Genomic DNA, 11954 nt, shown 5'->3' on the forward strand with positions numbered 1-11954 from the left:
AACCACTTTGTAAATTCGAGCATTTAAGTCTAAGTAAAGCCACTCTACTTTTGGAAACCCTCTCAAAGGACTACCCAAGAGGAAACCATAATAAAAATAAAAATACCAGCCGGGTAAGTCCGGTACTCGGGTTCGAGATACCTATATCTTATCTATCTAATGGAACGTTCGCACATTCCCACTTGCCTTGACTTTGATCAAACATCTTGATTTACAGCGTTTTCGACTTGTATAATTCTCCACCAGTGCGACGAGTGTTTAAGAATACAATTTGCTTCCCATTAACAAATACCAACTTATTCCACCCGCTCCATACGTTAATTTCAGGTTATTCTTTTTTTTTTCTCTCCTTAGCAATTATGCAGATTAAAAAGTTCGTGACCTTGCTCACCATGGCCGCATTACCGCCTAGCATTGGTGCGCAACCGGCCGGCCACAATCTGGAGCCACCCTATTGCCTTATTCGCATTTTCAAACTCTACCAACCACCTGATGGCGATTCTTACTACAGAACCATATATGGCTCAGACATCCAGGCGAGCAAATCCTTGGCATGGCACATAGGTCCCGCATCGCGTACCGTTTTGGTTCATTTCCGTATCAAAGAGGATTGTTCCATTGAAAGACTGGGTGGCACCCACGAACCTAAGCCTTATCTACTTGAAGGTGCTAGTAGAGCCAACTTGCCATCGGATTTCAAGCTTGTTGTTGAAAAGGAGGATTGGTGAGTGGTGGGAGGATGGAGCTGCAAAGGGCGTTAGCGGCAATTTGATATAAACCTAGTATAAAACATATAAAGCCCAATACTGGGTGCTGACAATATACGTCAATTGGCAAGACGAGAGACGTTGCCCATTCGTAGAGTTAAGAATTTTTTAAGTCTTTAGTGTTTACAGTGAATAATGCGCAACCCCGCTGAATAAGATAACCAGCCCATGACTGTTCTGTTATTCTTCTAATCTGATCTCCATTTCCACCCTTCTTCTAGTCTTTTCAAGAAGCGCATCAGCGTGAGCGAGCAACCTCTCGCTCAATTAAACCCAAATAATCCTTTTTGATTCCCAATGTCCCCATATGCACTACCTGAACGCCGCCAGGACTGGCGAATCCCTGCCAGTCTGGTTCCCATGATGCCGCGGTCTTGCCGCAACGAAACAAAAAAACAAAAAAAAAAACAAAAAAGAACCAAAACTCTGATTGGGTATAATGCGGATAAAGCAAGGCTAAGCAAAGTGAAGAAAATGCGTGGCTGGCGTCCCCCGGCTGGAAGCTATTTGTAAGTGATTTTAACATTATGAACGGAATTGCCGGGGTGCAAAATCGCCGCGAATACAAATTTTCGATACGCTCGTGCTTAATTTGGTTTGTTTCTGAATCGTCAAGTCGTACTGCTTAGAGTCAGGCAGAAGCTTCCGCATAACTGCTTGGCGGCGAGCGAGTAATGGGAGACGTGGGGGACGATCCACCCATCAGGCTTTCAATGTTGCTGAAGTCCAGCTCGTCGGCTGATTCCTCTGAGCCACAGTATGCAGGAGGGGACGCGGGGACCATCGAGTATATCGGAGGAGCTTCGTTGTCCCAGCTGATCCCCAAGCCGGCCGGCTCTGTGAGGATGACATTGAAGTGCATGCGCATTATACGGCCAACTCCTGTCTGTGTCACCATGTCTAGCTTTTTTGCTGGGGCGTACTGTTGAAAGAGTTAGCTTTTGCTGAGCCAACAAGTATTAGAGATGTGCGCTTACCTCTTGAGACACCACCATTTCAATCTCAAGCTGATGCGTGACCTCGGTTCCATCTGCGCACTTGGTGTCGCATACGTATCGTTTGTGTTTCTTTGACTTGGTCATTTCCGATTCGAGCTTCTTGCTCAGACCCCAATCGAACTCCATCTCGACCGTGGCATCATCGGCAGACGAGTAATTGCTCTTCCAGCCCTTGAAGTAGGTCTGCTCGCCGATTATCCTGCTATCCGTCCTCTCCAGACCCTTCCTGGCCGGACTGGCATCTTCCGAGGTCGTCTCTTCCTTTGGCGCATGCTTCTCACACGCGGGCGCAATGACTTTTGACTTTTCCTCAAGCTTCCACGATAACTTTTTAAGCTTCCAGAACTCGACGGTCCCGCAAGTTGGATTGGACTTGGCGATGCCGTCTAGGCGGAGCGAGAGCGTGTTAACACCCAGAGGGTGGATCACTTGGGGATAGTGTGCGCTCGATTTGACGTCAATAGGAGGGAACACGCGTATCGAGTGATGCGGCACGTCTGCTTCGGGCTGGGAACGTTTGACGTCGATATTCTTGTCAAACTTGATGCTGGGACCATGGCCTTGGCCAGGGGTGGCTTCGGCGTGGAATTCGTATGCGATGTTGACCAACGGTCCGTCCATAGTAGCGGGTAGGTGACCGCCAAGCAAGAAAGAAAAAGGGAAATAGTGTGATCCTGGTGGCCATGTTAGCTTCTTTCAAGGAGACAAATACTGCAGATCGGGATCCCTTACCCTTTGTCAGAACTAGCGGTGCCTTGAGAAAAGACCAGCTTTGAAGCTCCGTGTACTGATGTGTGCAGTCGTGGCAATGAGTATTAAAGGGGCGTTTTTGGGTGACATGTATCTTGAGGGTGCCCGTGAATGACTCAATGGGCACATCCTCCTTTAGTTCCATGTGCATCGAGCCCGAAAACAAGGCACCGGTGCTGCTTGATGCATCTCCATAGAGGACGAGGGGTGGCGATTCGACCTTTAGGTTCAAAGTAGCAGCTTGGTTGGACTGCTGGTGAATGTGCAGGTCCTTTGTCCCGCGGATGAGCTGACCAAGACCGTTGAGGGATAGCCTGTGGTGATGGTGTCCCTCAGAAGACGACTCATGCCTCTCTGGAGTCATGACTCCAGACTCTTCTGCCTCCTCGTTGATAGATGATGCGTAAGAAGGAGATGCGCTCCTGGAGTGTCTAGGAGTTTGTGGGGGAGATTTTTGGCGCTTGAATCCAGCGGCAAGTTGGGTCTCGAGGTTATGCGTCGAGGTGCGCAGGAAGTTTGCTACGCGGTGAGGCATTGTGGCAACTTTCCTCGAACTCGGGCCCTTGGCTAGCTGTACGTGGGTTTGTCGCAAGGGTGGAGTAATCTAAAGGCAGGCACCCACGGCGTAGTATGTAGGTACCTACTACCTATGTGTGTAGCTGGTTGCGTCCAAGGTGTTGGCGATGTAATGCAGGCACCTCAAATAGTTAAGAGGGTAGATTGGCAGGTGCTTGATGTGAATCAATTAATTGATTGGTAATTGTTGATGTACCCTCCCCAAAGTTTTTTTTTAAAAAAAAAAAAAAAAAAAAGACTTTGCCCAGGAAAGAGAACTCGATTGTCAGGAACAGGCCATGGGAGGCGCACGACTTTAAGGTATAAGCCAGTGCAGGGCGACAATACCGAGGAATTCCGTTTTGGGTAAGAAAACAGACTCCTTTGTTTTTTTTGCCCTGGTCAAAATACTCGCAGTTCGGAGGTCGCGCGGAAACCTGCCGGCTTCGAGTTTGGTCTGGTGACTGGCCGGGGTGTGGGGTGCGACTTTCGTAGGTACTGCGTAATATACCTTTGTAGCTTTTTGACTACTGCTGCAGTGGCTCAACTGCCAAAAAAATGTATCTACCAGCTAGCGCCAAGTAGACTAAGCAGAGCGTTATTGGTGCAGTTCCTCGGCTGTAAGGTGACGTTACTCGCTTGTCCAATTGAGAAGACGAGAAGCTTCACTTGGTACTGAATAAGGTCTATTTGGAACTGGCGCGTGACTGCTCTGAAAAATGAATTGATACAATTAGTTCTAGTTGTTGCGCTTCCCCTCACCAAGGGGCTCGAATGTGCCCAAGTATAAGTTGGGGGATTGCTAAGAACGGTACCTACCAAGAGCTCGTTTCTGCGCTTGTGCAGGGTTGTGGGGTCTAAATGAAGTCAGGCGCCTTTTGTCTCTCCTGTTTTTGTCGTCTTCTGGTTTCACTGCGCAACGAGAGCAAACAAAACAAGTGAAAGTGTATGTTGAAAATCTGTCGATGTTCACAGCCTCAGAACCAGACACGATTCGGTGCGCCGGTTGCGGGATCGCGTCATCTTTATATGACCTAAAAAAAAATAAAAATTTGCAAGCTCGCCTCGTGATGCCCGTTTATTCAAATGGCAGTTTTCATCAGGTAATTCTCGTGTCATAGGGCGACGGGGGTCCCCTGGTGGGCCGCAGGGGGATGGAAAAAATCAGAAGAAAAAAAAAGAGTCCCATGGTTTGCGCCCACACTGTCCAGCAAGGCAATACGTAGTAATATCCCCGACTGGGCGGAGGATAAAAAAAGAGAGAGAAAAAAAAAGTTTACAATGACATTACCACGAAAGTGGTACATTCTAGACCTGGCCCGCAGTGGCGTCAGGGATAATCGCCGCGGACTAGGTAGTAGTACTTTCGTTTCCCGACCCCTTTGGCGGCTTTCGGCGACTAATCCACGGACCTCAAACTTGACTCTGTACTGTAGTTAGTCACGACTGTATGATTCACTTGCAACCCTTGACTTCGCCGCCGAGAACATAACGGCGCAGCGCAAGTTTTATGCCGAACCAATCTCTTCGAACACTTTCCCGACTATTAGACTACTTGTTTGAGCTAATAAATTCAATTCGAATTTTTACTGTGCCCAGCACCCAGGTTGCCAGGGTATGTCCCTTTGGTACAAGTTCAAATTCAAGTACCACAATATAGGCATAGGTTCCATGGAGTGGAGCGGCGACTCCGCCTTGAGCCGCCTTGAGCCTTTCGCTTTTTCCATCATGGATACCAGGCAAGCTGGGAACAGAACAAATCCATAAATTTTCATCTCTTCAGTAATTACCTAGACTAGACTAGTTCATTTTACATTGTACACCGCTGGTGACTCTGGTAATAAAACAGGTTATTATCTTTTCGTCCTTTCAAGTTTTTAGTTTGTTCATCAACTTAAAATCCATCAAACACACAAACCAGACCTCGATTGTGCAGGTGAAGGTCAACTGTCGCCATACTATGGCACCATTCTCCTTAGCAACGTGCCAGGTACACGTTTGGATGAGGTGATGGCTTGCTGTGACAGTGTACTTCGGTACCTACCTAAACAACGACATAATAGCCACTGGCAGTTTCTGGAAGTCACGCGCCCCATTTAATAGCTTGGCCCCGCCATGTGCCTGTTTGCAGCTGAGTCTTGGAAAAGGTTGAAGGAGGGTTCAAAAAACGACATAATGACCCACTCAATTCCAAGGACCTCGACCATCGTGTGAATTGAATTTTTTTTTCTTCTCCATGCCAAGTCCACTTTATTATGTTGCCCATCAGGGTTGCTGCCAAAAGGAGGTGACTGGCCTCCGTCGGAAAACCTATTGCATCATTATTTTTAAAGAGTGAAACCTGGTAAGAAAATTTCCAATACGCAAAAAGCACAGACTAAGAGAGTCAGATATTGCCAACCGAAATTTGCTCTCCGAACATTTGTCTTCTCTAACTGTATATAATATTAATGTGGCTTATAATAATAGCCTATACACAGTAGCGCTTGACGGGAGATGTGCTCTTGGCACTTTTGCAGCTTGTGACGACAGGGGAAAAAAATAGAGAAAAGAGAAAAGAGAAAAAATTAGTTCACAAATACCCCACATTTCCCGTCAGCCCTGCGGAACCCCAGCTTCGTTTCCTTCGCCTGATCGCCATCACAATTCTTCCTCCCCCCAAAAGTTCAAAAGTACCATTAAAAGGAGGAAGTGGGTGCATCTCCGCGGTGCATTGCTTCAAGCAGCCCTTTTTTGTCGCTTTGATCATGTGCACACATATGCAATTCGACTGCCGCGAGAATTGCTACAGTGACGTCCTACCACAGCCTTCATTGGCAAACCAAACCCCTCACTTGTTAACTCTCAAAAAAAAGGTCGGACCATAGATCGCATCATCCACAGATCGGATCAACAATTGCCTGATGTTGACAAGCCAAGCTTTTCCAGGTTTAGATGAGCTGACACTCAAAGACACCGTGGCCCGCACCGTGAGAGGCTTTTTTTTTTCTGGGCCATTTTCACAAGCTCAAATTTTCACAGTACGTAATGAGTAATTGCCAGCCAAACGTTTTGACACATGCTCCCGCAAATGTAACGACGTAGCGAGATGGCAGGATTTAAATAAAGCAACGAGTCCTTTTTAGAGCGTTCTGGCTAAAGAACAAAAGGAACAAGGTCACAGAGCGCCAAATCCGTGCGCTGGCCCAACCAGGCAAACCCTGTGATGCATGATACCCTCGAAAAAGGTACCTACGTCGTACCTGGGTTGCATGAGGGCATAGAGGGCCTCCGGTTCGGAACAAAGCTTTCACTACGACATACAGTACTGTCCGCCATTTACCGGTACAACCAGATAATTTATCATACGTAGTATATATTGGTCTCTGCTGCAAGTCCTACTCGATCCCAAGAGCAGCACCTCGTTCCCAGCAAGCGTCGCCGGACGGAGTATGTAAGCAACAACCCAAGTCAGCCATAACGTCCACGTTGGCTAGCAATAACCTGACAAGTCGCATTAGTAACTATTCTCGTAGCTCTTACACCGCCCAGTGAATTAATGCGGTGACTAAATACGACACGACATTTGCAGTAGTACCAGAAAAAGGAGTCAACGATTCCTGGGTAAAGAATCAGGTACACGGCATAATGAATGGGGCCACTACTTCGTACGGTGTAATAAGATTTTTTTTTTTTTTCTTATAGAAACTCCACTCCTCTGTGACGCAAAATTTGCGGTCCGTCTCGTCCCTTGCGTTGAATTAATAGACCGCCAAACCGCTCATCAGTGATCGCCCGGTCATTTATGTGGTAGAATCGCCAGGAACGCCCCACGTCTTGTCGGTAGTAAAGTTACCCATATCCACAGAAAAGCCCCCAACCGGATCTTGACTCAAAAAAATAACCCGCTCATCGTGCTATACCATGTAAGTGAGCAGTAAATTTTTTTTTTTCTGCTTACACCGGCGTAACCCGACCTAGAACGAAAGCCGCGTCGCGCATTATTTTTATCCGGTACGAGTTTCCAAGGCGACCTTTGGTCCCTGGACTCGTTCCGGTAGTGTGAGTCGACACGACGCGCGGTGGTGATCGGAAGCCGCCGGCTTCGGGGTCAGGAATTGGCTTTCGGGCAAAAATAGATTTCGCCGAAGTTGTCTCCGACATTTGTATTTTTTTCTTGCTTTTTCTTTTGTCTCTTTTTCTCTTTCAATCTGACAAGTCATACAGAGTAGTCACAATATTGGCATCTTGACATCCCCCCCCCCCCCCCCCCCCCCCCCCCCCCCTCCCCACCGGATGCGATCCGTATTGTGCAGAAGCATACGTGAAGTGGGATCAAGAAGCAATATCGCGAAAGAAATTTGTGAGTGTGGATGGATGGAGACCTCTGGTTCAGTCAGCCCCTCACCACGCCGACCCTCCCATGTGACCCGTGTTCACTGCCGTTGCCGCCTTTTCTTGTCGAGGGTCTCCTCTGCAAAACAACATGAAGCGACATGCCGGCGTGGACTTTCTACAGGATATCTTGAATACCGCAGGCGGGATGTAGGACTGGGCGGGATGGTCTAACGTTCAAACGCCGAGTTTTCTTATTGTGTCCAACTTTGTGGACACTTAAAAACATGTTACCCGTCGCCAAGGCCAAGTGTTGTTCTTTCAAGGCGGTCTAAGCGTGCAGATCCGGCACAAGATCCATGTCGTGCCGAAGACTCTTGGACCTCCGGAAAAATCAGTAACTCTTTTTCTTCTGAGCGACCTTTGATTGCTTAGTTAAAATTCCCCGAGGTGTATCGTAGTGCCTTGATTTTGTTTTTGTTTTTTTTCTTCTTTTCCCTTTTCACCCGTAGCTCAAACGGTCGTGTAGGATCCTAGTAGCCTGGCAAAGGGAGGCAACCGTTGAGTCTAGTCGTGGTTGGTTTGTTTCCACTTGGTTCTAGCGCGACCGTCTTGGTAGCTGGCGGCGTGTTTTAGTGCATCTGTCGGAAGCTATACCCACGTTTTTCTTCTTTCGAATCTGCGCTGTGTTCTTGTTTTCGTATGTTTCAAGTTTTTTTTGATTGATTTTTTTTTTGTTGATTTCTATTCCCTAATTTTGTCTATTCCTAAAAAAAGCACACGCAGCGAAACTAGGCACAGCCGTCGAAAAGCAAGAGCAAGCACAAAGAGTTAAGCGCTGGGGAGATATTAGGAGGGGAAAGATACATACAGAAACTTGTTGAGTATGCCCCAGAAACAAAAGAGACATGGATGTGATGATCGAGAGACAGAGAGAGATAAGAAAAAGGAAGGAAAAAAAATAAGATAGGAAAGATAGTCGTAGAGAGACTGTGATCTAAGTGGTATCATAACGTAAACAAAAAAAAGCCAAAAGCCAGGAAAAGAGCAAAACAAATCATGCTGTTCGTTAGGTGTGGTCGGCCGTAAAATAAAAGGGTTGTAGGTGAAATAGGTATCATGAAAAGAGATGTGAAATGAGCGTGGGTCGCAGTTGCGTAAAAGCTGCGAACAAAAAAAAAAATAGAAATAAAAAAATAAAAATAAAGTTGCATAATAGTCAGAAATTAGTTCCAAGGAAGCTTGAGGCCGAGGACGACACAAAAGGAGCACAGGAAATCAACCCATGCTCTTGGTCCTCCTCGCAAGCTGCTTCAAAGTCGTATTAAGTTTTACTCGTAGCTTCATCGAAGACTTGACGCTTCGCAAAGCAGTGTAGCTGGCCATGCTGCGCAGCTTTTGGATGGAGCTGCTCGGGGACAGCGGGCGCGACATGGACTCGCCGACTACGGTGTCGTCGCTGCAGATACTCCAGCGGGAAACCTCCCCAGGCGACGGCATAGAAGCCGCGACCGGCGCGGTCGCCGGGGTGGTTGCTTCGCCGCTGCAGTCGATAATCAAGTCGTGCGAATGAGGGTATTCAGGCAGCGGCTTGTCGTGCAGTGTTACCGGAACGTGCGACATGCGCGGCATCCGGCTCATGGGCCGGGTGGGCATGGACGGCGTCGGAGGCATGGACGGCCAGGGAGCACCAACGGGCATTTGGCTGGCCCTTTGGTGATATTGTTGCACCTCACCATTTGGTGGGAGGAGAGCCTCGTCTTGTGCCCATGTTGGCGGCGTTGGGAAATCAAAAGTTTCTGAAAAGAGGATGGTGCGGGTATAAGTGCGCCTATGTTGATGAGCCATTGTGCGTAGGTCTCTTTTGAGTTTTTGTGTTTCTTGGCCAGCAGAAAGGGGGAAAAAAAGTATAAAGATAAGTGCACAGTGTTTTTGATGGTATTCTTGACCAAAATAATAATTATTATTGATATGAAAATGTATGTGAATGAAGATGTTTTGGATGAATTGCAACGACAAAAAGATGATATGCGTAAACCTGCGTGAACTTGCATCGAAAATGGCCGAGATGAGACGAACATATTGCCCTTATATCTCCCTTCTCCATCAAGTCGCTTTGGCCTGTTTGCGTGATAGAAACAGATCGCCTTGACCTTCCCCGTCCTGCATACTGAAGAGCACGCACGAGCACAAACCTACCAAAAGAATGCAGGTGCTAGGACGAAACCCACCGCAACCAAACTAATGGCCTGCTCGAGGATCTGCAGCTTCAACGCACGAGCCTCTTTAAGAGATGTTTGTATGCCGGCGATGTAACGCTGCAACCATTTTAACTGGACAGCCCAAGGTTCAAAACAACGTTAGAGATTTTATCTGCAACCCCTCATCAATCTCCTGCAAGTTTGTTCCCCTCTTTTTTGATCTTAGAAAGTGACAGAAACAAAGCCACAAAAGAATAGTTTGTGACGACTCACAAGAAACAAACATCGCGGAAGACATGAAAAAAAAAACTATGACACCGAGTGTTCCCCAGTGGTCAGCCACCTAAGCTTTCGTTCGGCCCTCATTAAGTCGGTACGAGGAGATGAGAAAAAAAAAAAAAAAAAAAAAAAAAAAAAAGAGATTTCCAGGGCTGACAGGAGAATAGCAAACAAACATCAGACCACCAAACTAGAGGCCGCATTGTGGCTGGCGATGCCGAAGCTAACAGCCCGACTAAGTACTAGCTGTTTTGAACGTCGCACTAGAAGCATTCTAGCCCCGTTCCCACAGTTATTGCTACGAGATAGGTGCGACCACCGCGTCGCGGGGTTTACGAGCGAGAATCAGTGCACGGTCTCCAGGCGAGACCTTGCCCACCTGCACGTAAGCGAAGCGAGGGGGGGAGGGCCTAATCGCTCATGAGTTGCCAATGCCCTGGTTGTACCAAGATGGGCGTCGGCCTTGGTGGCTTTTGTGTTTGATCCCAAGCGGGGTGTTTCTCACTAACACCTGGCATTTGGGGTGAGTCTGCGCGGGTAAAGACCTGTTTGTCCAGTTTCTCCATAGCTGGCGTTCTGGGTTCGCTTTCGTTCGACATTGTTGACTCGGTATCGTCGCTGTCGTTGTCTTTGTCGTCACCGTCGTCGTCGCTATGAGGAGACTGCTGGTTGTCTGCCGCCGAATCACCGTACCTTTTCTCAGGTCTATTGTACTCTTCCATAATTGGTATTGTTTTTACCAATATTTCTATACCGGTAACTTTTTGGAGGTGGTGCAAAAAGTCCAAACAGCCGTCGCAAGCCTCATGGCCCAGGAAGATATAGGCTTTTCTCCGGTCATTGGGGATCTTCATTGACTTCAAGCGCCGGATCTGTTCTTGCTTAAACTCGTAACCACTATCCAACGGGTCTTGGAAATCATTCTTAAATGTCCGGTGCATTATCAAACGCAAGTAAAAGATTGCAAGTTTCTTTTCGGCGTGGCATGCTTGCCATCGCCCTTGCTCTGCTTCGATAAGTTCCGGATCTGTTATCCGGCCCCCTGGGTTGTCCCTCGCGTTGGCACTGAGGGTAAACCCTGAAGATTGACAGAATGCCACCACCAGTTGAGTGTACTCCTGGCTGTTAACAACATGCTGTACGATATTGTCGGTGGTCCACCCCGAAAAAGCCCACTGAATGATGGTTTTCTTCTCCGTACGTGCAATGATTGCTGGTGTTGTATCGTTGCGTCCTGATCCGTTATGGACAGATGTAACCTTTTTCCACAATGTGACCTCACCGGTCGAAGAGATTGAGAAGGCCGATGTCCCATGTGGTTGGGAAGCGCCTTCCAGGAACCCTCTGAAGGTATCGCGCCGGCGTAGTATTTTCCAGATTCTTTTCCTGCGACGAACTACGTCTGCTGAATAGCAGCGTCCTGTGAGCTTGTTTGAAAGCTTCTCGAAGGTGTTCCAACCTGTCCTGACAAGAGTTGAACTAGACCAGGAGTACTGAGTAAACTTGTTGTTAGTAAATATATACGGAAGTGCGGTAGAGAAGAAGAAGAAGGGCATAAAGATAGGAGCATAACGAAAAGAAAGAACAGGAGAGAAAAGGGCGAGAAAAAAAAGGTTGCTCACTTCTCTTGCCATCCTTTTTGAAGCGTCTTGGACTGACCGTCCAGCTCCATGCTTGATCAGCAGGCACACCAAAGCCAGATGCCCAAACAAGGCACCCAACATAAGTGGCGTAATGCCATGCTTCGTTGCTTCGTCCACGTTTGTCCCCGCGCGTAAAAGCGCACAAACAGCTGCCTTTTGGCCGCGGATCGTAGCGATGTGAATAGGTTTGAGTCCGAAGGTTTTGATGATTCTGGGTCTTTCAGCTGCCATGTTGAGACATTTGAACAAAATCTGAAGCTGGCAAACTAGCAACTGGTCAGCATTCTGATTTTCCTTTGATCTGAGATGTGTCGATTACTGACCGTTGGTATTGATAAGTTGTCCGATGCTTGAAGACAGGCCCAAAGAGGTCCTGAAAGCGGTTCGGCTTGGTAAGGGAAGGTTGTAACACAGTGCACTTGATATTTGACGAGTCAAAAGAGAGAG

At 47.6% G+C, this 11954-nt stretch overlaps 3 protein-coding genes across 3 annotated transcripts; all 3 read right to left on the minus strand.

Annotated features, from left to right (window-relative positions):
- Nucleotides 1-880: 880 nt before the first annotated feature.
- PgNI_01275 (uncharacterized protein) lies at nt 881-3319 on the minus strand. The gene is made up of 3 exons (XM_031121348.1): nt 2498-3319; nt 1745-2439; nt 881-1689 (listed from the first exon to the last, which is right to left on the minus strand). Exons 1-3 carry the CDS (start codon nt 3048-3050, stop codon nt 1399-1401), a joined length of 1539 nt encoding a protein of 512 aa, XP_030986923.1. The 5' UTR covers nt 3051-3319; the 3' UTR covers nt 881-1398.
- Nucleotides 3320-8662: 5343 nt separating this feature from the next.
- On the minus strand, nt 8663-9232 carry PgNI_01276 (uncharacterized protein; the record flags this gene model as incomplete). The annotated part of the gene is made up of 1 exon (XM_031121349.1): nt 8663-9232. The coding sequence occupies one exon, from the start codon at nt 9230-9232 to the stop codon at nt 8663-8665; it is 570 nt and encodes a 189-aa protein (XP_030986922.1).
- Nucleotides 9233-10274: 1042 nt separating this feature from the next.
- On the minus strand, nt 10275-11738 carry PgNI_01277 (uncharacterized protein; the record flags this gene model as incomplete). The annotated part of the gene is made up of 2 exons (XM_031121350.1): nt 10275-11357; nt 11487-11738. 2 exons carry the CDS (start codon nt 11736-11738, stop codon nt 10275-10277), a joined length of 1335 nt encoding a protein of 444 aa, XP_030986921.1.
- Between the last annotated feature and the right edge of the window lie 216 nt (nt 11739-11954).

The sequence above is a fragment of the Pyricularia grisea genome, assembly GCF_004355905.1.
Source record: "Pyricularia grisea strain NI907 chromosome Unknown Pyricularia_grisea_NI907_Scaffold_1, whole genome shotgun sequence".
Taxonomy (NCBI): Eukaryota; Fungi; Ascomycota; class Sordariomycetes; order Magnaporthales; family Pyriculariaceae; genus Pyricularia; species Pyricularia grisea.